Below are 26,061 nucleotides of genomic sequence, written 5' to 3' on the forward strand. Positions count from 1 at the left end.
TAGAAAAAAGGCTTCGTCTTTCCTGCATGTAAGATCATATAAAAATATTTAAAATACCAACCTCACTATTCTTAGCTTTGTATACTGTGCTAGGCTTTAATGGACTAGTTTTGATGCACTTATGTATTTTGTTGCCTATGTTGTTATAATTGCTTCCAATGTTTCCTCATCTGCAAGTCGCTTTGGATAAAAGCTTCTGCTAAATGACTAAATGTAAATGTAAATAATGTACCTAATGTAGCAACCGTCTATGAAAAATGCACGACACATACTCTATGTGACATACAAAGTAAAGTAAATTACTAACTCAACATAAGCTCAACAACAAAAAAATACACATATAGAAAAAGCAATCAATAAATAGCAACGCCAATTTACAACAGGGTATTTAAAATAAATCGAACTGTCCGCACAAATATAAACTAAATAATTGTTGACCACAATGACAGAAACGTTACACGACATAAATGCTGTCCGCCATGTTATGTAATCACTTTTAGCCCCTCCGATCGTGTGGCGCTGCTGGGCTGCAGCTGCTGTTATCTGTATTTATTCTAACGGTATATCCTGCACTTGCTAACTGCACTTCTGGTTAGACCTAAACTACATTTCGTTACACTGTACTTGTATATGTGTAATGACAATAAAGTTGAATCTAAAAATGTTATGTTGTGAGTTGTGGGAGTTCCATGCTATGAGTTTCTGCAGGGTTGCCAGCTCCGCGTTTTTTCCGCGGGCTGTTGTTTATTTCGAAGATTTGACTTTCATAAAAGGAAATTGATCTAAATGCATGCAAACTAATTTACTCTAACAAATGTATATTGTAACAATAATACAAATGTGGCGCTATATGATAAGAACTCGTCAGCACATTTTTGTTAGGGAGGGAGGGGAACTGGTTTTCGTCATGATCGTATCTAATAAATAAGTTTTGTCCATCAGCTCTAGACGTCTCAAAGTAAGATGATTTGATGTATGTAAATATAATCTGTCAGTCAAATGTTTCTACCATACAATGATATTCATTGGGCGGGGTTTGTTACATAATTCTGGCAACCTTGTTGGAGTTTTGCTGGCTACATTAACGGTTCTTATTTTAGGACTTTATTTCGTGTAATAGCCATTTTGGGGAACAGGATTCCCAGAAGACGCCATCGGGTAAGGTTACAGCTCAAGAGAAGTAAAGACGGTTGCGCACTTTTTCTTGTTGTTTAATTTTTTTCTGTGTGTGTGATGTATGATTTGACAATTTCACTGACAGTTCACGTTTGCGTTTTGTTACGTAGTGACCTAACATGAGATCGATTTGTTATAGTTCAACGTATTGTATCGGCTCATCTGCAAATGGGTCCCACCCATCGCTTTTTCTAAAACAAAGTTAGACTATAGTACAGATCAGCCTACCATTAGTACAGTTTATTGTGACAAAGACTTACACTTGTTCCTGCCAAACAGTATTAATGTCTTAAGAGTCCACGTGAATAGGACAACACTGTGATCGTTCAAACCTGAATTTGATTTGAAGAATATAGCGTAAATTACCTGAAATGTGGGCAACACAACTTTGAACTTTTTTTCATGTTTTAAGTAGTCTTTTTAATAAGTAAGGCATGAGTGAAGAGAACACACCCCACGAACCCAGGTAACGGAAACCGGTGTTTCCGCAAATCGTTGCTGTGACAGAATTTTCCTACAAAAAACATGTTGGTTAAACCCTGCAGGGTAACCACAGAACAACGAGACCACAGCATAAATATCTCTGTTAATATTTGACGTGTTTCTCTCTCCTTTATCTTAAATGTGTGTTTCAGTGATAACCTCTGTGTGTGTCTGTCTGCGCATTGGTGTGTAGTACGTGTGCATATTGTTTTGTATGCGGGTGTGTTTGAATCGGTCTGCCTGTGCTGTCTTCTGTGTTTTCAAATTGTTTTGTTTTTGCTTGTTTAACTTTATATGTTTTGCTTAGTCAATTTGTTTCATGTACAGCTGCTTTGTAACAATGAAAATTGTAAAAGGCGCTTTATGAATAAAGTTGAGTTGACTTTTTAATGTTCATCAAACGACAAAGGACTCACTGCTCCTGACTATGTAACTTTAAAGTGGTCGTATCTCAGACAGTCTCTGCATATCTCATTTTAATCTTGAGTACTTACAGAATGGTAATGTGATGCGAGTTGTTTGTAATATTGTTTTGGGTCCGTTTGTGCACTAAACACTTATGACTGTACATAACAACCATATAAAACGTTGGTGTTTTGTATGGTTGACATGTGGTTAGGTTTAGGGTGGGGTTCAAAATATTTGTGAAACCATAAATATTTCTGAAACAATTTCTGTTTTTATAAATGCAATTAATTAAATGCATCTCGTTCAACCTAAAGCAGCCGAATACCCCACTTGTCGAAAAACAACACCAGAGGGCACCCTGCGTTTTAAGCAGCGACGCCGAGGGGTACTGCCAGAACATCATTCGGGGTAAAAGATCAATCATGCAACTATTTTGCTTCCTTTTTTTCCTGCTTGTTATGTGCACGGCTTTGTAATTTACCCCTAAAATGACTTCTGGTGAAGTTTAAAGTGTTTAAAGTGTATTTATTCTGGGGGAGAAAATGCTCACATGTAAACACACTTTTTTTGCAGAGAAAAATACCTGCATAGAGAAAAAGACACGCTGACCAAGAAAGAAATTTTATTAAAAACATGTATTAGTAATAAATTGACAAATTTGTTACACATGCCTTTAATGGAACTTAAAACTCAACACAGTAAGTTATTTAAATTTTAATTTACTTCATGTCCTTTGTGTTTGTTATAATCTGTTTTATTGACCAAAGGTCAGTAATTTTTATTAAGTTTCATTCTTCATATTCATTTTTCACCTTAACCTTCTAACATTTAAACTAATTTTTAAGACCAATAAGGTTGTATTTGTTAACATTAGTAGCAATGAACAATGCAGTATATATTTTTAGCATCCATAAATCTTTGTGAATGTTCAGTTGATATTAGTTAACTACATGGTGCATTAAGGAATGTTTACAGACAAAATAACGCGTGTTAAAAATGCGTCAGTAAATGTAGAAATTAACAAAAATATTAAAAGCTGTAAGTATAGCTCATTGAGCGCTAGTCCACCATCGCTCCAAACCGTTCTCGTTTCTTAACCATTCCACTCCGTGCCCATCCGGCCCACCCAGTACAGAAATGTTTTATTTTCTGCTGCACGGCTGAAAAAGAAACTCTTTAGACGAAACGCATCACCTGATGCCTTGATAATGCAATAGATGGAGCTATGACGTGAAAAACAGTTTACAAGCTAACTTTATTTCCTTGTTCAATAATATGCTATTTTGGCAACAGCTAGAAACTGGTATCTAGGCAACCGTGCCAAAAATTCCGGGCAGAAAATGGTTTGTAATCATGTCGTGCCGTGCCATGCCATGCCATGCTATTCCATGCTGATCCATGCCGAGTCAAGCTCACGTGAAAACATAATCGTAACAGTTTTAGAATGTGCTAAGGTATGGCGAGATGGTGGAAAAGTGCTCATTAGCCCCTTTCACACATACAATCTTTACTGGTAAATTGGCAGCAAATTGCAGTTAACAGATCATGTGTGAACAGGACCTGTCCAGTAAATCAGTATTTCCAATTTACCAGTAATATAAGTTGTATCATTAACGGCAAATTACCAGTATGCGCCACTGTGTGAATGAAGAATGAGAATTACCAGTAAGAGAACGTATCACGCAAGACGCACTGACTGCTTTGAGCCAATCATAACACGCAGACGACTCGCACCCTCCATGCTGAATTGAAGTCTCTGCATTTGTCCTCATACAGCGGCGCATCACAGTGTCGTTGGTTTGAGAGCAAGTGTATGATCCAAACATAAACAACACATCCATCCATCCATCCATTTTCTTCCGCTTATCCGGGACCGGGTCGCGGGGGCAGCAGTCTAAGCAGAGATGCCCAGACATCCCTCACCCTAGACACTTCCTCCAGCTCTTCCGGGGGGACACCGAGGCGTTCCCAGGCCAGCCGGGAGACATAGTCCCACCAGCGTGTCCTAGGTCTTCCCCGGGGTCTCCTCCCGGTCGGACGGGCCCGGAACACCTTCCGAGGAAGGCGTCCAGTAGGCATCCGTAACAGATGCCCAAGCCACCTCAGCTGACCCCTCTCGATGTGGAGGAGCAGCGGCTCTACTCCGAGCTCCTCGCGGGTGACCGAGCTTCTCACCCTATCTCTAAGGGATCGCCCAGCCACCCTGCGGAGGAAGCTCATTTCAGCCGCCTGTATCCGGGATCTTGTCCTTTCGGTCATGACCCAAAGCTCATGACCATAGGTGAGAGTAGGAACGTAGATTGACCGGTAAATTGAGAGCTTCGCCTTGCGGCTCAGCTCTTTCTTCACCACGACGGACCGGTACATCGACCGCATTACTGCAGAAGCTGCACCGATCCGTCTGTCAATCTCCCGTTCCCTCCTCCCCTCACTCGTGAACAAGACCCCGAGATACTTAAACTCCTCCACTTGAGGAAGGAACTCTCCACCAACCTGAAGTGGGCAAGCCACCCTTTTCCGACTGAGGACCATGGCCTCGGATTTGGAGGTACTGATTTTCATTCCAGCCGCTTCACACTCTGCTGTAAACCGTCCCAGTGCATGCTGAAGGTCCTGGTTTGAAGGGGCCAACACGACGACATCATCCGCAAATAGCAGAGACGAGATCGTGTGGTCCCCAAACCTGACACCCTCCGGCCCCTGGCTGCGCCTAGAAATTCTGTCCATAAAAATTACGAACAGAACCGGTGACAAAGGGCAGCCCTGCCGGAGTCCGACATGCACTGGGAACAGGTCCGACTTACTGCCGGCAATGCGAACCAAGCTCCTGCTTCGGTCGTACAGGGACCTGACAGCCCTTAGCAAAGGACCACAGACCCCATACTCCCGAAGCACCCTCCACAGGATGCCGCGAGGGACACAGTCGAATGCTTTCTCCAAATCCACAAAACACATGTGGATTGGTTGAGCAAACTCCCATGCACCCTCCAGCACCCTGTAAAGGGTGTAGAGCTGGTCCAGCGTTCCACGGCCTGGACGAAAACCACACTGTTCCTCCTGAATCCGAGGTTCTACTATCGGCCGTATTCTCCTCTCCAGTACCCTGGCATAGACTTTCCCGGGAAGGCTGAGAAGTGTGATCCCCCTGTAGTTGGAACACACCCTCCGGTCCCCCTTCTTAAAAAGAGGGACCACCACCCCGGTCTGCCATCCCAGAGGCACTGTCCCCGACCGCCACGCGATGCTGCAGAGGCGTGTCAGCCAAGACAGCCCCACAACATCCAGAGACTTGAGGTACTCAGGGCGAATCTCATCCACCCCCGGTGCCCTGCCACTGAGGAGTTTCTTGACTACCTCAGTGACTTCGGCTTGGGTGATGGACGAGTCCACCTCTGAGCCCTCAGCCTCTGCTTCCTCAATGGAGGACGTGACGGTGGGATTGAGGAGATCCTCGAAGTACTCCTTCCACCGACCGACGACATCCCCAGTTGAGGTCAACAGCCTCCCACCTCCACGGTAAACAGCGTTGGTAGGGCACTGTTTCCCTCTCCTGAGGCGCCGGACGGTTTGCCAGAATCTCTTCGAGGCCAGTCGATAGTCCTTCTCCATGGCCTCACCAAACTCCTCCCAGGCCCGAGTTTTTGCCTCCACAACCACCCGGGCAGCAGTCCGCTTGGCCTGCCGGTACCTGTCAGCTGCCTCAGGAGTCCCACAAGCCAACCAGGCCCGATAAGACTCCTTCTTCAGCTTGACGGTTTCCCTTACTTCCGGTGTCCACCACCGGGTTCGGGGATTCCCGCCTCGACAGGCACCGGAGACCTTACGGCCACAGCTCCGAGTGGCCGCTTCGACAATGGAGGCGGAGAACATGGTCCACTCGGACTCAATGTCTCCAGCCTCCCTCGGGATCTGGTTGAAGCTCTGCCGGAGGTGGGAGTTAAAGATCTCTCTGACAGGAGACTCGGCCAGGCGTTCCCAGCAGACCCTTACAGTACGTTTGGGTCTGCCGAGTCTGTCCAGCTTCCTCTCCTGCCATCGGATCCAACTCACCACCAAGTGGTGATCAGTTGACAGCTCCGCCCCTCTCTTAACCCGAGTGTCCAAAACATATGGTCGCAGGTCAGATGAAACGACCACAAAGTCGATCATCGACCTGCGGCCTAGGGTGTCCTGGTGCCACGTGCACTGATGGACACCCTTATGCTTGAACATGGTGTTCGTTATAGACAAACTGTGACTAGCACAGAAGTCCAATAACTGAACACCGCTCGGGTTCAGATCAGGGGGGCCGTTCCTCCCAATCACGCCCCTCCAGGTGTCACTGTCGTTGCCGACATGGGCGTTGAAGTCCCCCAGTAGGACGACGGAGTCCCCAGTCGGAGCACTTTCCAGCACCCCTCCCAGAGACTCCAAGAAGGTCGGGTACTCTGCACTGCCGTTCGGCCCGTAGGCACAAACAACAGTGAGAGACCTAACCCCGACCCGTAGGCGCAGGGAAACGACCCTTTCGTTCACCGGGGTAAACTCCAACACATGGCGGGAGAGCTGGGGGGCTATAAGCAGACCCACACCAGCCCGCCGCCTCTCACCATGGGCAACTCCAGAGTGATGAAGTGTCCATCCTCTCTCGAGGAGTGTGGTTCCAGAGCCCAAGCCATGCGTAGAGGTGATCCCGACTATCTCTAGTCGGAACCTCTCAACCTCCCGCACCATCTCAGGCTCCTTCCCCGCCAGCGAGGTGACATTCCACGTCCCTAGAGCTAGCTTCCGTGTCCAGGGATCGGGCTGTCGAGGCACTCTCCTCCGACTGCCGCCCGATCCACAATGCACCGACCCCCTATGGTCCCTCCCGCACGTGGTGAGCCCACGGGAAGGCGGCCCCACGTCGCTCCTTCGGGCTGAGCCCGGCCGGACCCCGTGGGGAAAGGCCCGGCCACCAGGCGCTCGCATACGAGCACCGACCCCGGGCCTGGCTCCAGGGTGGTGCCCCGGTTGCGCCATACCGGGCGACGTCACGGTCCTTGTTTTTGTAAACATCATATGGGGTTTTTGAACCACTCTTAGTCTGACCCGTCGCCTAGGACCTGTTTGCCTTGGGAAACCCTACCAGGGGCATATAGCCCCCGACAACATAGCTCCTAGGGTCACTCGGGTACTCAAACCCCTCCACCACGTTAAGGTGGCGGTTCAAGGAAGGGATCAACAACACATTCGGCTACAAAATGACATATTTTTCAAATATAATCCCAATTGTAGCATAAGGAAATTTACGCTTAATGACATCATATTACTGGTATTTTGGGACTGATGTATGTAGGCTGTTTTACCGGTAATATTACAGATTGCTTGTGTGAACTTCACATTTGTCTATTTACCATAAATTTACCAGAATTACCTTACCAGTTAATCACCAGCATAACATGTTAGTTTGTGTTAACAAATACAACTTTATTAAAGTGCTAACAGTTTTCCTCTACATTCTAGTTTTATCCATATCTTAAGTTAGTACTTGGTTCTGCTTTTTGTTAATAATTACTAGCGGTGACGTTTCACAGCACCATTAAGTGGTCATGTCACCAGGGCAATGAGCCAAGTTCCTTACCAGAGCCCGAACCCGTGTTCACAAAATAATGGTTTAAACCAACGAAACTGATTTATCCTATTTCAGTGACCAATAATTCATTTCACAGTTCACAGGAAAAGACTGTGGTTAAAGACTGGGATATTCCTTGGAATTCTTTGTTATCTGGTGAGTCATTCCATCATATCTAGTTGTAACTTTTTTACATTGTTTTTTTGAAGATTTTTATAATAAGTTTGATATGTACAGTACTTGTTTGGAGTAAGATTTTACAGTTTGGAAAACAAAAAAAAACGTTTTGTAGAGAGACTGACTGAGGTTTGATCTTGAGAACCTATCATCTCCCAGATCATTTCAAAACGCCAATGGGCTTGGCGAATGGCACGCGCACGCCAGTCTCCACCCTGTACATACGGTTATAAAAGGAAGATGGCGGCGGTCATTCACTTACCCTTTGTACTGAGGGATCTCGGAGATGATAGGTTCTCAAGATCAAACCCCAGGCAGTCTCTCTACACAACGTCGAGAGACTGACTGAAGGGGAACTTACATTACAAGTGTACTGTGATACTGTGTGTTAAAATTTTAGGTAAACTGTGCCTTTACATTCTAGTAGGTCAGACTTGGACTTGTCATACAATGGTTTTGTAACACCTAAGCGAAGATTAATTAGGCCTATATAGATGTATTTTTCTTTCTTGAAAAGTATTTAATTCTAAAGGTCCCATGCTTTCATGACACTAAAATTATGATGTGTTTGCAGATATATTTGTCTTATATGAAAAGTGAATGGAAGAACAAACCTCCATACAACCTTTTATCCCAGCCCTTTGCAAAACTTCACACCACAAATGCCAGCACATCCCCTGCTGAAAATGTCGTAAAAAACAGTTCAGTAGAGTCTGATTCAACAAAAAGCTCATTTAACCCCAAATCAGGAATCAATTCAGAATGTGATTTTAAATCACAACAGGCTCAACCAGAGGGATTAATCACTAATGTGTCCACGAGTACAAGTCCAGCACACTCAACGTTCATCATTCAAAACCTGAAGGAAAGCTATCAAATGGGAGAGGAGCTTTGTGTTACTATCCATGCAAGAGATTTTAACAACAATTCCAAACGTTGTGGAAAGGACTTCTTTCAAGCCAAGCTGTTCTCATCCAAAAATCCCCAAAAGGTCAATGCGTCAAAGTGTGTCTGTGTTTTACACTCTTAAAAAAATGTGCTTCAAAAGGTTCTTTGATGCCATAGAAGAAAAAAGTTAAAAGGAGATGGTTCTTTAAAGAAGGTTATTCTATGGCATTACTGTGAAGAACCTTTTAAGCACCTTTATTTTTAAGAGTCTAAGTACCCATCTTTATGACATCTACCCGGGAAAGTTGTTTAAGAATTGGGAATGTTTTTTTTCTCACAGGCTAGTGTGTTTGGGGAGGTGATGGACTTGTCAAACGGCTCCTACTCTGTGTGTTTTCTTCTGCCGTGGGTGGGACAGGCACAGGTGGCCGTCCGTCTGATCCATTCCAGTGAAGCTGTGAAGGTCCTCGAGCAGCACAGAGAAAAAAATTCGGACAGGGTTTACTTTCTCGGATATTTTGAAGGACCAGGACCAGATGGGGCCAGGTTGCGAGAAACAGTGAAGTGTAATGTGAAGTGGGACGAGAATGGACTGGAGAGGATGGGATCTGGAAATTGTTGCTGTGAATACAAAGATTCTCGTGCGGGTGAGGAGTGGCGATGTCAGAGACCCAAAATCTTGCCATGCAGTGCTCGCGTTTATCACTCTATGGGCGGCTATATTGATCGCCTAACTGAAAAAGAAGCGATCTTATTGTGAGTTTCAAGGATTTTTTTGGTTAATATTTAAAGAAATGTCCCATTAACAACAAAACCTGTTGTGATGTCGCAAGAGTTGAACCATGGCAGCAGAGAAGGTGTTTTTTTAAGAATTTTCGTCGCCTGATGAAGTCAGTATAAATATGTGTTGAATACTGCAAAATATATCTCTTCTAATATCTTCAATTGTTGCGTATACCAAGCAACACTGAACACATTTAAACGACTTTACTTGGACCCATTTTGTGAGCTGTCTCTTTAATACCGCGTGGGTAACGGTATATACAGTACATGTTGCTGTTGATTGTGCTGACAATCTTGACATACCCCCGAAACAAGAGAAAATGCATCTCAAACCCTGTTGCATAATGTTGCGAACCGTTTCCAGGAAACGTGTCGTTGCGCACCGGTTTGAGCTTGAACATGCCTCAGGTTTCTGCTTCTTCAACTAGAATGTATAATGATATGCTGTTCTCTACTCCCCAATGTTATTGGAAAACAAACAAAAACTAAAAATGCTGGAGTGCACCAACCCGAGGCAGCTATTGGCAGCACCATGTTAGATTATAACTCATGTATTTAGTCATAAACTCGTTTTTAGTTATGATCCAGTTATGTTAAGGCAGAATGACATACATACATTTCCTTTTTTTCAGGACAAAAGCAAACCAAAATATTAACCCAGGTGAGAAAAGCATCATCAACATTGCTGCTTCCAAAAGAAATGTCACTGGTATGTAATGGATATTCGGAAGAGCATCCCAAGAGAGCGTTCCTTATTTCATACATTTAGATGTTACCTTCACCATTTCACATCACCTTGCAGATGAAAGAAGGAAATGCCGTCCAGGTTTGCTTACACCAGTTCCATCTGGCTTTTACCTTGATGACGTGTGGACGTCCTTTGTGTGTAGCACCCGTCATTTTACTCCCCAAACAACAACACAGTGCCTGAAAGACAAACAAATCTATATGATGGGAGACTCTACCACGAGACAGTGGTTTGATTTTTTGTCGAAAACTGTACCAAGTGAGATTAACTTGTATCTGTTTTTTTATAACAGGTCAAATTAAAACACGAGATCATCATTGTAGTTTTATCTCACCCCAGTGTTGAAGCAGATGAACCTCCATGTACCATATCAGACAGGGCCTCTTCAAGCAGTGGATGTGGAGAACAACATTTTCTTACACTGGAGGGCTCACGGTGTTCCTCTGCGCTGTATGAAAACAGAAGTCGCCAATCTGCACTACATCAGTAATGAGATTGAGGATCTGGCTGGAGGGCCTCACACAGTTATTGCCTTTAATCTGGGGGTCCATTTCACCACATTGCCTCTGGCTATCTTTAGACACAGAGTGTTGAGGATCCGCAAAGCTGTCATGGATCTGTTACAGCGGGCACCAGAAACTACTGTTATAATCAAGACTGTTAATACTGGATATAAGGTAGTGTGTTTAAAGGGGCAGTTCACCCAAAAATGAACATTCTGCCATAATACATTTGTTTAGTGGAACACAAAAAATGATATTTGGAAAAAAGTTAGCGACTGACAGTGAGGGAAGTACAATGGTAGTCAATGGTGGTCTAGAAATGTCAGTTTCTCTTTTTGTTCAACAGAACAAATACATTTACCATGGTTTGGAAAAACTAAAGGGTGTGTAAATGATGATGGAATTTCCATTTTTTAAATACAAGGGCGGCCATTCTGACATTGCTTTTTCATGCATTTCTTTCTGTTTTTGTAATAGGATGTGTTTGCCAGTGACTGGTATTGTTTGCAGTTGGACAGACTTCTACGACAGGCTTTTCAGGATGTTGGTGTTTATATTTTGGATGTATGGCAAATGACATCCTGTCACTACAACAAGGAAAACATTCATCCAGGTCCCGTTATCATAAAAAATGAGATTGACATTTTTCTTTCTTTTGTTTGCCCGGACTAAACAGAAGCGTTCAGAAAGTGAACCCGAAACAGAATTTTAATGCCCAGAATATATATACTAACAGTATGTGTTAGACGAATAGAAGGTAGATTACAATTTCTGTTAAAAGCACAAAATGTAAGATGTATGTAAGCTAGTTGGCCCAAAAAAAAAACAGATTGTGTTGTTTTAAACACAACTGTTTTAGAATGTTTGAAAAAATCATATGTTTACTATTTTATCAGGTAAAAATATTGGTTCTGTTTTTGACTACACTGCAGTCACTCTGGGGCTTTCCTCAGTAAGTTTAGGAGTTGTATGTAATGTAAAGCATCTGTTGTATGACATTTTTACTAAGACTTCCTGTCACTCCCATCATCTTGGGATTGCCCTTGTGCTCCACAAGAGGCGCTGTTAACTTCCTCAGTGAGGCCGTTCGAGTGGTTTCTGGTTTCCTTGTTTACTTTTTCTGAGTTTCCTCTTTTTAAGCTTTTGCTTGTTATTCAGATTACACATTTGTCTGAGTTTTGCCTTTACATGCTATTGACCTCTTGCCTGTTTATTGGATTACTTACTCCTAAAAGCTATTCAAAGCTGATCTTAAATTCACTCTCTAAACACAGCTTATGGGCATTTTCCAGCTTTATGGACACGGCGTTTGACGTTATGGATGTGACATAAAATGTTCAGCGAATCTATTTGTTACGAATATATTGAACCATCTGTTTATGTTTTACTTAACCCTTGTTGATAGAGTCTAAACATCAGGATCTGTCTGTCTATGAACACATTTTCTATTGTCAAAAAGGGAAACGAACAGGCGTTATGGATGTGACACAGAACAGTTTTTGGGAGACGACAAACTTTGTAGGACTTCGGTTAAATAAAATGCACGAACCTGAAGCAATAATACCCAACAAATGAAGAAGGGATGCCTCTTCGTAGAACATCAAATTGTTACTGTTTTATTAAAATTTCCATGTGTCCATTTATGAGGAATATGTACCGTTATGGATGTGACCATCCTAAAAATGCTACTTACCCGACAAGGAAAATCATGCACTTAAAATAAAACAAATGCTTTAAAATCTCGAAGAGAGACCTCACATGGATATTTAAACCACCAAATGTTGATATCTCTGCTGTTAGCATGGTAAAAACTGTTCATTTCTTAATGGTAAGGTTTACATTTTCACAGAATTGCCCTTATGCATCACACATACAACATTTGTAAGGCATCTTTAGTAATGAAATTCAAGGTTCTGCCAAAGTTGGACATCCCTTTTGGTCACTGCTGTAAATGTGTGTCACACGCAGTGTATTAAGCTGGTAACTTATCCCTATGTGTACAGAAGGGAAACATTGTAGAGCTATTTTCCGTGTTTGTTGTTTGTTTTAGAAAGTGACTGCCTTGTGTTAAGGGTATTTAAAATGTGGAGTCATGTGGCCGCATTATCCATTATCAAGTTACGGACAGCATCTGTGAGAAATCACTTCACCAACACAATGTTTTTGTTCTAGTTCAGGGAGGATGTGGGTTCTACTTTGAGGCACTTTAACAACGAATATGACTAATACTAACTTATTGTAAGATCATTTATAAAAACGTTTACACTCTTAATGGGAGCGTTTCATTCAGCCTGCTGTCCTATTTATGAAACTGAGCTGAAAGATCGTATTTCACGGTGAGTAAAATTGCTAATAAAGGTTTTGTTTTGTAGAAAGTGGAGTTTTTAAGAATAAGATTAGCAATGTTCCATCACAAAATCCGACGATATCAAATTAAAATAATCAATAGAAGAGTTTGGTTCCAAAATAAGATAACTCAATTTTTAATAATGTTCAAAAGTCATGTTTTTTATCATGTTATCGTGTTTGTATTGTGTAAGTTAGCTGTATTTTTTTAGCTATTGGGGCTTAAATCAAAAGCAACCAACTGCCGTATGATTGATAATAATTGGAATGCACGGTAAAAAAACCATTTGAAAAGGCGTTATCTCATTTTTGGAAGCAAACTCTTCAATTGTTTCTAGATATTTTGATAGTATTTGGTGGAAACAAATAGTTACCTAAATTCTTTGGATGAAGTGTTGCCTCCACTCGGACCAGTATGTCCAGTGGCAGTGAGACAGCAGTGGATCATGAGCAGCAGGACAGCAGATCTAGATCAGAGACAGAAGTCTGGAGCGCTCACCAAATCAGCTCCACCACTGACAGAGAATCAGACTCTGAATTACAGGCATTCATCATGAGAAGAAACAAAGTGGACAAAGATACTGAGGTGAGAATCAATTTCTCAAACACAATTTTTAGATTCAGTTCAGGCAGGTGAAGATATGTTGCACAGTGTCAACTAATGTTATTGTAATTGGTAAGTAAAGGTTATGTCATTATGAGAGGTATTTATGTAATGTATGGATTTTAGGAGTTTGATGTTGTTTGTATGTGTGTGTAATGAAGGTCAGTGACAGCTGGCTCGGGTATTATGGGTAGAGGGGCTCTACCGATGTTACAGAGCCATAGTTACCGATTCTTACTGGCTTTTCCTAATGCATTTATTCAATCACCTTTTATTCTTGCGTGGTTCTGCCAGGCCGATTTCAGCAAGCTGATCCCACACAAAACTCTCACGCATTTTGGAATGTTGTGTGCTTTACCAAACCTGTTTGACTTTGCGATTGACTTTTCCTTGATCTCAGAAAGAGTTTGGCCATGATTAAATAAATAGTCTGTAATTTAGGTCAATTTGATTTTCCAATTTACAAAATTCAATTCAGTGCACTCAAATGTACCAAAACAAGCGATGAACTTGTTTTCTGTGAAAACCTTTCATTTTGAATTGGAGTGAGGACACTGACCTGACCCAAAGCAAAACCACACATGTTTGCCACTATTTACACCACATAGTTCACCCTAAAACTCCAATTTTCTGTTTAATAATAATACATTTTAAAGCGCACTTTATATTTACAGAAATCTCAAAGTGCTACAAAATAGAGGATTCAATCAATTAAAAGCTAAAAACAATTTGAATGCACTCAATGACTGTGGTGCCCTCAGATGGTCAGGGAGTCCATTCCAGTTTGGGAGCAGCTGAACAAAAGGCAGATCGCCCATAGTATGAAGCTTATAGTGGGTTTGAAAAGATATGCTGAGGCAGAGCAGAGGTTACGTATTGACCTGTGTGGAGTGAGAAGTTTAGGCTTAATATTAGCCATACTGTGTAGCCTCTGCATAGTTTCGCGTAGCAGCCCTTCGTTCAACTTTGGCCTCTTTTTTTGGTAAAGGCCCGCCTAAGAGACAATATGACTGACAGGTGAAGCTACCAATCCAGTATCGTTTTGTACCGCATCATGTTAAGAGGCGTGGAAATATCCCCACAATAACAGACCGATGTGCAACTTGTAAGTCATAAATTCACGATCTTCTCCTGCAGTTAACTTCCGGTCTGTGTTTGTTTATCGGTCTGGCTAGTGTTTAATAATATTTATATTAAATTAAACGTATGTTAATAACGCACCGGCCTCGAATCCCGCCTACCTCACTACAGAGGCGTTTTAGTATGGAAGGCCATTTAGGCAGAAATGTCTTTAGACGTAACGTGTACAGACGCTATAACGCGTGTACGCGTTATTGCGCCTAAAGACGTAATTTCGCGTACAGACGTTTTGGTTTAGCCAATGGTAAGCCCCAAAACGGAAGGATTTGCATAAAGTTGATTAAACATATTGCCGTGACGTCATCGTTCACGTAGCCACGTGTCATTCATGAATAATGCATTTAAACGTGACGTGCCCTTATGCGTGGCATTGCATATGGTCCTAGTTCCGGATACGTTCCGGATGCGTCAGCAATACGTAATTTTAGGACAAGGAAAAAGAGAGCATTTCAAAATACAAGCGGTAGAAGTAGACAAGGAAAAGCAATGTATTTGCCAAATTTTCTTAGATTCAACTTTATTGTCATTACACATATACAAGTACAGTGTAACGAAATGTAGTTTAGGTCTAACCAGAAGTGCAATTAGCAAGTGCAGGATATACAGTTTGAATAAATACAGAATACAATATTGAGAAAATATTATACAGTGGGCATGGATAATGAAAATATTTTACAGTAGGTATGTTCTATGAAAATATGACAGTAGGTATGTACTATGAACAATATATACAGATGACTATATACTATGAACATTAACACTATGAACATTAATGTACAGGTGGATATGAGCAGATAATAATTTAGACTAAACAATAGTGCGAGTGATTTAAGTGTGCATAGATTATTGACAATAGCTGTTAAAGTTGCAGTGCAATAGGTGAGTTAATGCAGTTGTTGAAGTAACAGTGCAGTGGATGAGTTAATGCGGTTATTAATGATACGGTGCAGTATAAGAGTTAATAGTAGGTTGCAGTCCAGAAGATGAGTTAATGCAGTTAATAGGTTGCAGTCCAGAAGATGAGTTAATGCAGTTAATTAGGTTACAGTGCAGTAGATTAGTTAATGCAGTTATTGAAGTTACAGTGCAATAGATGAGTAGATGCAGTTAATGGAATTACAGTGCAGTAGATTAGTTAGTGCAGTTATGAAAGTGGTCCATTAGTGCAAATGAGCATATTTCAGATGTGCAAGTGAGCAGTATAGAGTGCAAATGATGCTGTGCGTGTGTAAACAGTCCAGTAGAGCAGATAACATGAAGTGCTGGTGTGTACAGTTCAGTCATGCATGCAGCCCTGTAGTGCAATGTAAACGATGTTATAGCAGCATTGAAGTTAAAGGCAAGAGAGGTAGTGGAATCAGTGGGGTGCAGAGTTCAATAATGAAACAGCTCTGGGAAAAAAGCTGTTTCTTAGTCTGCTGGTTCTTGTCCGGAGGCACCGGAAGCGCCTACCGGAAGGCAGGAGAGTAAACAGTCTATGAGCGGGGTGAGGGGAGTCCTTGAGAATGCTGCGAGCTCGACGCAGACAGTGTTTCTTCTGGATGTCCTCAATGGCAGAAAGTGTAGTCCCTGTGATGTGCTGGGCTGTTTTCACCACCCGCTGCAGTGCCTTGAGCTCACCAACAGAACAGTTCCTGTACCGGACTGTGACACAGTTGGTCAGGATGCTCTCTAACGGGCAAGCGATAGAAGTTCACCAGGATAGTTGAAGACAGTTGGTTCTTCTTCAGTGTCCTCAGAAAGAAGAGACGCTGGTGAGCCTTCTTGACCAGGCATGAGGTGTTGGTGGTCCAGGACAGGTCCTCTGAAATATCCCCAGAGTCCCCAGGAACTTAAAACTGGAAACACGTTCAACAGCCATCCCATTAATGTGGACCCGTGTGTGCCTCCTTTCGCCTTCCTGAAGACCACGATGATCTACTTTGTCTTGGAGGTGTTAAGGAGCAGGTTGTTGTCTGAGCACCATGTGGCTAGGTGCCGGACCTCCTCCCTGTATGCAGTCTCATCGTTGTTGCTGATGAGACCAATCACCGTTGTATCGTCTGCAAACTTGATGAAGGAGTTAGATCCGTTCACAGGCCTGCAGTCGAGTGTGAAAAGGGAGTAGAGAAAGTGGCTCAGTACGCAGTTTTGCAGTGTGAATAATATGTTTTGTTGAAATATATGTTTTGAAATGCAAACTAAATGCAGCATATGATATTGGTTACCAGTACACAAAACAGAGTTTTTTCCACAAAATACTATGTTTAGTAATTATAAATTTAATTATTTATATAATAATATTAAACTGTATTTTCGCCATGCTTTTAAGCAAAATAAAAAGAGTCAAAAGGAAAGTGTAGCTAAAATGAAATATGGTAAGGGCTACATTTCTTGATGTAACTTTTAGTTTGACAGCGGAAGTTGTGGGTTTACGCGTCTATACGCAATAACGCAGATTATGAAACCATGTATCTGCTGGCCCGGATTGCCGTGTAGGGGAACGATAAAGCAACTTTACACAACTTTTCTTTCAGTTGCTGTTATTAGCAGAATCATTGATTTTGTTCAGAATGTATGTTAGATGAAAGTACCTGTGTGAAATATGTATTTATGTGTAGGAATGGGAGAAACTGAATTATGACATCCATACTCTGAGGTGTGCTCAGAGAAAGGTTTGTACACGATGGAAGAAACTTCTACTTCAGCTGGGTAAGGAACTTATTCATATATTCCTATTTGGGCATCTTGATGATTAATTTATCAACACATGCATACATGGTTTTGCTCAGAGCCAGCAGAACATAATAGCATACCTATGGAACATGACCTCATCTTTAGAATAAGATTTTCTTATGATGGGCTTGTGTGTTTGTGTTTCTGAAAAATAATGTACATGTTTATAGTAAATGTATATTGATATTCTAGGTTACCAAAGGGAGGTTGACTCGTTGCTGACAGTGAACAGACAGACCCTTCTGAGTGACTTGGAGAATTTGGAGGAGTCCAGAAACCTTTTGGACATAGTGCTGGAGGCGACAGGCCTCTTCCCCCGTGGAGTGGGCACCCATGAAAGATACCTGTTTGTCATGGTACACTTCTGCATAATGAATAATAGACATGCCTTTATTTAGCCTTTATTTGTCCGTGGACTTTTTCTGATTAAAAAGCCATTTTACAAGATTAAAGGTTTTCCACATCAATAAACTAAAACAGAGTCCTTGTCCCTTAAACTTTTCAATTATACAACTTATAACGATGAATTAAACATTGTTCTGAATCATTTCCTAGGATCGTCTGGTGTCTTTGGACAGCGCTGAGGACTTTGTGAATTTGGCCAAAGCGAAATATCCAAGAGTTCATTCTTAGAATAGAAAGCAGCTTTTGAGTTCATGTACAAAGTAACTTTGTAGGTCTTAAATACTTTGTCTTTTAACCTACATGCAGATATTATTGACTATAATTTTTTGCTGTTTATTATTCATTCAGATCAATTCACTTTTAGTGAGAAAAACTGGCCAACTGTTCAAAACCTCTTGTTTCATGTTATCATGAATTAAGATTGTTCTCTAGCAAGAGACCATTTTAACACAAGTTTTCTTCCATTAGTTTATTGACAATAGTGTACGATATTTAACATTTCAATGTATTTTTACCTGTACGGTTTACTTTTTACACTTTAACTATCTTAGTTTTTGTCTCGTTTGTAATTTTAAAATAAAGTCAGATTTACAATTCTATTCTGGATGCAGCTGTATTTAGCTTCATTTGTTTGTATGTTTATATTGTGGTATAACTGTAATAGGCTAATGCACGATCGCTTTCGTGTTTGTCTCGTGCTTTCCAAATGGGATGTATCGCCCTCTGAAGGGCACCTCGGTGTGAAAACCATCGTGGCCACCAAATGGAAGGGTCATGCGTGCCAAACCGAAGTGATCATAACTGGCCACCTCAAAGGGCCCTTCGATAAGGAGGTATTCCGAAGGGTGCAACTGATGGCCACTTCGGGCACCCATGATTCTTTGCGTGGCGACGGCGCCTCCTTATGGGCGCGGGATGGCGGTGCAGATGAAACTGTTGTTTGGTCCCTTCAACCCTTGAAGCTCTCACTCCGGAGGGAAACCCCTTTGAAACGGATGAGCTTTTGAAATGGAATGCAGGGTCAAGTCCGCCCAGTTACATCCGGTGCACGTTGCGTCCATAAGGAAGAATGACCTCAACGACGTGAGTAAATGTATCCAATCATACAATGCTTTACGCTTTACGTTTCAAACTACATTCACAATAAACTACCAAGTAAACTTTTGCACTTCTTTACAGAGGCACCGAACAATGAGCTGTGGGGCTGTTGGTTTGCTGAAATAGTTTGTTGTAAACATATCCTTATTGCTCTATAGCAAACTACCCCATTGCTGTGAGAACGGTGCACTCACCCTCCACACATATATAACATTAGATTTACTCCAAATGTGTGCAGAATTTACAGCATGTACTTTAAATACCCACCAGCAGGGGTCACCCTAACCCATGCGTTAAAAATACAGTTCTGGCAGCTCACTAAGCACACACAATCTGCAGAGAAGTGCGTTTCATAACTTTGTGTGATGGTGGGCATGATGCACTGCGTTTCTGTTTAGTGTCTTTCTATCAGAAGTGAGTGTAATCATAGATTCAGCTGTGCACATTGACCTATATATTGTTCTATCCTGGGCCAACTCTGAGGGGCCAGAAACAGATGTGGAACAGAAAGATATGTGCAAAAGGGAAGGGGGTGGGCTTTATTATAAATCTTCTTTAAGCGTGGCTCTCTTGTATTGTTAAAGGCCAGCAGCAACACCTTGTTCTTATTATGTGTGTTGTGTGTGCGCATGTGTGTGTGTGTGTTACAGTGCTGGCTTTGTTGTCACGTCCCTCTAGCCATAGCTGGAAATGTTCATCCATGACCAACGAAAAGACAAGGTCCAACTGTCTAAAGCTTACATCATCTCAGGGTCTGTCTTTGAAAGATGATCTTCTACATTCAGTTCCTCACAGACAGAAGAAAAATGGGAGCATTTTATCCCTGAGTATGTGATTGTATTTCATAATGACTATAATTACTGTATGGACTCCAACTTCACATCAGCTCTACAACTGGGTCAGGGCACTACATTAGTTTTAGAGCACCTGTCTTTTTCAGATTTATTCTTTTCTTCTACTTACTGCCAATAGTCTCCTGCTGTGTGTGTTAACATTGCTGCTGATGTATAATTTGGTTGAACTAGAACAAAAAGTACAGCATACAGCTTCATATCTGAATGAATACATACAGTGTAAAAAAGTTATATAAGTCTTTCTTTAGGTCATAATCGAACAGGGCATTGAAGGTAGGCCTACAGCTAGGTGTGGTGAGTTCTGGCTTTTAGCACATTTTTATGACGTTAATACGAAGATATTGCTTTAAGGTTTCCACAATCTCTAATATTGCAAACTGAACTCAGTGAGCATATATTAAGCTTTATAAAAACACATTTTTTTGGGGTTCTTTTGGTAAATAACAGCAATAGACCTGACTGGAGTTATGCTGAATTACTAAATTATTAAGGTAAGAAAATGATTTCAACAGGTTTCATTTTAGATCACTTGAAGTGAACTGCTTTCGTGTTATTCTTACTGGAATAATGCCATTCTTTGATGGTTTCTATTGTTTTTTTCAGCAGGGGTAGAAACCCAAATGAAACCATCGCAGAGTTTCTAATGGTTTCCATTAAAATACCATTAACTATTAGCTTTTTCCATTCAAATCATTACAAAATTCCTTTTTGTAGTGTGTTTTGGGGATTAATCCAATAGGATCCCTGCTGAAAAAACAACCCTGCTGAAAAAATAAAACAATAGAAACCCAAATGAAACCATCGCAGAGTTTCTAATGGTTTCCATTAAAATACCACTATGAACCATTAGCTTTTCTATTAAAACCATTACAAAATTATTTTTCGAAGTGTGTTTTGGGCATTAAATTCCAATAGTATTTAACATCCCACCAATAGAATCCATCACATACCAGTAGAACATTCCAATTCACGAGTTCGCCCTTGCCGATAAACAGCTCCTTGTTGGGATAGATGGTAAAGCATGGGAATGAAGGTTATGCGTATTTGCCGTGTTGCTCGCCGGATCTATCCGAACCCGGAGCACTCTACCCTGCTCAGAGCAAGTGCTCCGGGCTCGGAACCGGCTCGAGCCCAGAACACACCCCCCCCCGACGGTCCTGCGGGACTTAGAGAAAATGAGAGGCGCTGGGGTGGAGGAGGGATGCTTATCTGGCAAGATGCATCAGGTAAGATTGTTTGTCTTTTCCTTTTTGTAGTGTGTTTTGGGCAATATTCCAATAGGATTTAACATCCCACCAATATAATCCATCACATACCCATAGAACCATTACAGCTACCCCTGCTGAAAAAAACAACAGAAACCATTAAATAAGTTATAACGGTTTTAATGGTTTTAAAGGAATTTTAAACCATTACAACTTCTACAATGGTTTCTGGTTTTTTTCAATACTTCAGTAAAAAAGTTAGACCTTACAGACAGCCGCAGTGACTACCAGTCTAACTTGCTCCAAAGCATCTTGCATATTCCAGCATCCATCCATGTGTCAACTCACTGACTAATTGTAATGAAAGTACATACAGGAAACCAAAATGTTCCATTACCATAAGTGTGTCACAGCTGTGAATTCCTGTTGAAAAAAAAGAAACCCAATAGAAACATCACAGAAGTTCTAATGGTTTCCATCATAATACCCTCTCAAGCAAATAGCTTTTTCCATTACATTGTAACATCCCACCAATATAATCCATCATATACCAGTAAACACCATTACATTTTCCATTAAAGCCAATACAAATCCCTTTAAAACCAGTAAAACTATTACAACTTATTTAATGGTTTCTATTGTTCTCTCGGCAGAAATACTGTGCACCAAAACCACCCAATAGAAATTCCAAGGTTTCCATTAATATACCATTATGAACCATTTTTTTTCATTAAAACCATCACAAAATGTCCTTTTGTTGCATGTTTTGGGTATTATTCCATTGAATTTAACGATGTTCTATTGGTTTCCATATGCCAGATCCCAACCACTAAATTGTTACCATTGACACCATTACAGTTTCCATTAAAACTCTACAATTCCCATTATAGCCATTACATTTATTTCAATTTTCTATTGTGTTTTGAGTAGGGTTGTATTGTTTTTATGAACAGGGCAGGGACTGATAATAATCATGCTCTTACCTGTAACTCATCGGAGGCAGGTTGCATCACAAGTGTTCAAACTAGTCTTTTTCTTTACAACTGTTTAAAAGTGGCCTATATGTAAAATAAATGTGTCTTCTATAAAAACGTTTTACAGATTATGAGAGAAAAGAAAGATGGTTTTCTCATCATTAAGTCACTTAGCAGAGATTGCAGTCAGTTCTGTCTGCCTGCTTTGCCGTCCTATGAGGTAAAACAGACCTGGAGCCAGATATCCCTTCCTTTTCCACAGTGTTATGTGTGTGAGAGATCAGCTAGAGTTCCATATTTTGGCAACTAGCTACGTTAACTTTATATGCAATGAGAAAGAGAAAAACGTAATAAACTAGAAAGAAAAAACATGACAAAATATTTACAATTTGAATCAATAATTAATATAAAATTGGTCCGTAATAGAGAGAGTAAATCAGACAGCACTGCTAGCCATAAAGCTTTTTAAAGCAAGACCTCACCAGAACTTTACTACTAGACTTTCAGATTGGTAAGTTAATAAATGAAACGTACATTTGCTAAAATAGATATAGTTTTTTTGCATTCCAAGTAATATCAATCAAACTGCAGCTGGGTTTTTTGAATAAGTAATACTAACTTAAAGAAATAAAGCTAACTAACACAATAAAGCACAGTGAGGCAGAATTTTTATTTGTAATCAAATTGAACATTTTGTGTTGTTTTTAATACCTAACCGGCAAACGTATTGTTACTGCTGAAATTTTAATGGGTCTATGGGCCAACAATTGAACTGGTCTACTGAAATAAAGGTTTAAATATAAACTTTGCTCAACAACTGTGGTCCTTTTTAAGAAATATATAACTTGTTCTGGAATTTAGACATCATCAGTACACTGAGACAGCTCTAGCCACAGTAATGAATGACTGTTGTATGCTTTGGATGTCTGTTGCAGATTTCAACACCATTGACACTGACCACAAACACTCTTTCAAGAATATTCAAAAATCTAGCTGATACTAGTGCACAGACACTCCTGATTTGAAGTTAACTTATCGTTATCGTTTAAGCTAGTATAAACAAAGAACAAAGAAGTTACATGAGTAAGTCCTACAAAGCCATCGTGGGGGGACAACCAGGAACATTGTCTCGGGCGTTATGACCAGAGGGGCACACTAAACACATCTTTACACTACTGGTAATAATGGGGCTGGGGTCCACCCTGAGGCTCTATGACATTTGGTTGCTTCCCTGCCCTCAAGGCACTGTTTTAGGGCCACTGTTGTTTTCCTTAATATATCTACCAGTGATTTTATCAAAAACACTAAATTACCTGTTGAAGAAAGGGAAGCTTTTTCTATTACTTTAAAAGTTCATTTTAAAATCACAGTCACAGCACTGTGCGAAGTGCAGATGGAGGCCAGCTAGTGATTTTCTCCATAGGAATTCTCTATCACAAACTCAAAATGCTTACGTTTTGCCTTGATGTTTAAATCGATAGCGAGTATATAATGAGAAATTGAGATAAAAGTGGCTTGTAAACCAGAATCTGCGGTAGAGAGGTGCCGAGCCGGGTAACTTCTTTAAAACGCTTAATCGAGGTTTAACGTACCTCAACAACTCAAATTTCTGTCAAACCTTGTAATAAAAACTAGCTGCTGTTAAAATAACGACTACTAAATGGGTAAAGTGTAATGCTGTAGCTCAGTGGTAAGAGCATGGTGCTAGCAACGGCAAGGTCATGAGTTCAAGCCCAGGGGATTGCACAAACTTAGAAATAAATTGTTTAGTATAATGCAATGTTAGTCGCTTTGGACAGCGTCTGCCAATTGCGTGAACGTAAATGTGATATAAATGTAAAACGTAATTTCTATTATGCCTTTTTTGCAATAAACACTAGCTCTTGTTAAAAGTTCTTCATATGAGTTAATTATGAAGAAAACACATAACGTGGCTCAAGGCAGCGACAAACCGAGAACATAAAACCTTTCTGCTATCATGTTTATGTATGATATCAGTTATAAACAAATGTATTTAACTTGGTTTTCTGTGGCCATTGTTTGGGTATGTTAAGCTGTTTCCTTATAATAGACTTCTATTTTTATTAGAGTTGTCATTTTATCCCTTTCATAAGGACTATTTCTTTTATCAGAAGCTAGTGTTTATTACAAGTAAGGGTTAACAGAAATTTGGGCTTCCCTTGTCTTTGTTTAGGGCGTTTAACATAGGTCTTTTGAGTTTTCGACATGGAGAAAATCACTTGGTGCCCTCCATCAGCACTTTGCAAGTAATGAATACCGTGTGATTTCAAACAACCTATTAAACAGGGGCAGTCACACAAATACATAGTGTATACCAGATGACTTCTGCCTATTTAAAAAGTAGGAATATTATTTGGTTGTCCAACAGCATCATTTTATGTTCTCATTTGTTTGGTATTTTTAAACATATTACAATGTAACTTCCAGACAACATGAAGTAATAAAACTCAAGGATGGAGCTTTGGACAATCCTAATTATTTGAATGTGTTCAAGCAATTCACTATATAACACTATGCCCTCCCTGGAAGAATTTAGAAGATTCTGCCATATATGAAAACCCCAGGCTGCCATATATTTTCTCTTTTTCTGTTTCAATTTCTAGGAAAGTGAGGATTTTCTATGCAGGAGCAGGGAACTGTTTTTTGAAGTTGAATTGGTCTTGAGGGAGAATAAGTATTTAATATATGATCCTTGCTTCTACTCTGAATGCATGCTGTTTCTTTACACTCTGTGGCTTAGAGCCAGCTGTGATTGGATATCTGCCTCATATGTGCTGTAGTGATACAAGTGGATGTCAGTCTTTGCGAAAGCGAAGCACAATTTATTTACTGTCTCTTTCTTGAGAGGCCCTGGCAAGGTTGCTCGTCTATTTCTTCTCTTCTTTTTCTCCTCAGTGTGTCTTCATAAAACAACAGCAGATTTAGGAGTTATTGTTTTTATGTCACAGTATAGGAAAGGAACTTGTAGCCCCGAGCATGTCAGATCACATTTGTGGATTTATTACCTCAGAGAGCAAAAGGTTAGAGGTCATTGTAGGCAAGCAAAAAAGCTGCTCATCACATGTGTAAATCTTTCCAAACACTGCTTATTTTAGCCCGTCTTGCTGTTTTTAATGAACTCTTAATGGAATTGTACTGTGAAATCTTTCAAATACACTGTGTCTGAATTGATAAGGTGTAAATACTCAAAAGCACTATAAAAATACAGAAATACAATTTTGGGATTGTTTCAAACAAAAAGGAAAAATCCTGTCCGAAGATGTTCTGGATTTCGCTACATAGCAAAGTTGAAATTTGGTGAACTCTGACCTGAGAATTTGCGTGACGTCAATGCGTGAGACCAATAGAAGATCAAAACGTCACAGCATGACCTCTCGGTACATAAATGTATTAAATGAAGGAATCGCTCCTGCCCATATTCGTAACCACAGTCTGAACAAATTTCGCATTCCTCAGAGTCAAGTCTGACGGCGGCAATACCTGGCGCCGTTCCTTCACGGCTCTCATCCCGTCCTGTTTGCCATATTTCCCAATCGCCCCTCGCAGGTCGGGGGGACTGAGGGTGAAGGAAGGAGGGTGAACCTGCGAACATAAAACAGACTTTTAATCAAATAAACAAACAATAAAACGAACGTAAAATACAACACATACCCAATACATAAAGTCCAGGCCTGGTCCTCTCTGGTCCTTCCCTGTTGTCACTCCTCTCTTATGCTTCCGGAGCTCCTCCGTGAGAGATGCGAGACTCGCAGCTGACTCTCGTTATCACTCATGGTTCTCGTCCCGCCCCACTCGCCACAACGCCTTACCAAGACCTAAACTTCAATTGCAGTCATTTGCATATCTTTAATAGTTAAATCCATTGGCGTCACAAATACCATTAGTTAATGGTATTTTGTTTGGGGCTATAAATCATGTTAAATCTGCAATCTGTTTTGCT

The 26,061-nt window shown here is 40.9% G+C and overlaps 2 protein-coding genes across 2 annotated transcripts; both read left to right on the forward strand.

Annotated features, from left to right (window-relative positions):
• The first annotated feature begins 943 nt into the window (after nt 1-943).
• Nucleotides 944-13,024, forward strand: LOC306898913 (NXPE family member 3-like). Its single transcript, XM_079464816.1, has 11 exons — nt 944-958; nt 1,101-1,158; nt 2,382-2,475; nt 2,641-2,765; nt 7,758-7,816; nt 8,412-8,828; nt 9,066-9,481; nt 10,141-10,217; nt 10,311-10,514; nt 10,596-10,933; nt 11,237-13,024. The coding sequence occupies exons 4-11, from the start codon at nt 2,735-2,737 to the stop codon at nt 11,429-11,431; spliced, it is 1,737 nt and encodes a 578-aa protein (XP_079320942.1). The 5' UTR covers nt 944-958; nt 1,101-1,158; nt 2,382-2,475; nt 2,641-2,734; the 3' UTR covers nt 11,432-13,024.
• On the forward strand, nt 12,914-18,567 carry LOC306898914 (melanoregulin). Its single transcript, XM_079464817.1, has 5 exons — nt 12,914-13,095; nt 13,499-13,691; nt 17,450-17,540; nt 17,757-17,920; nt 18,120-18,567. The coding sequence occupies exons 1-5, from the start codon at nt 13,031-13,033 to the stop codon at nt 18,195-18,197; spliced, it is 591 nt and encodes a 196-aa protein (XP_079320943.1). The 5' UTR covers nt 12,914-13,030; the 3' UTR covers nt 18,198-18,567.
• Nucleotides 18,568-26,061: the final 7,494 nt, after the last annotated feature.

This window comes from Barbatula barbatula (genome assembly GCF_947034865.1).
Source record: "Barbatula barbatula genome assembly, chromosome: 9".
NCBI classification, from domain to species: Eukaryota; Metazoa; Chordata; class Actinopteri; order Cypriniformes; family Nemacheilidae; genus Barbatula; species Barbatula barbatula.

Bases quoted from the DNA above. Each gene is read 5' to 3' on its own strand.
- LOC306898913 (XM_079464816.1), top strand. From the start codon at position 2,735: ATGCCTTTAATGGAACTTAAAACTCAACACA. The intron at 9,482-10,140 runs GTGAGTTTCAAG...CCTTTTTTTCAG, and splicing joins GAAAAAGAAGCGATCTTATT to GACAAAAGCAAACCAAAATA. The intron at 10,515-10,595 runs GTGAGATTAACT...ATCTCACCCCAG, and splicing joins TTTGTCGAAAACTGTACCAA to TGTTGAAGCAGATGAACCTC.
- LOC306898914 (XM_079464817.1), top strand. From the start codon at position 13,031: ATGGGAGCGTTTCATTCAGCCTGCTGTCCTATTTATGAAACTGAGCTG. The intron at 13,692-17,449 runs GTGAGAATCAAT...ATTTATGTGTAG, and splicing joins AAGTGGACAAAGATACTGAG to GAATGGGAGAAACTGAATTA. The intron at 17,541-17,756 runs GTAAGGAACTTA...TTGATATTCTAG, and splicing joins GAAACTTCTACTTCAGCTGG to GTTACCAAAGGGAGGTTGAC.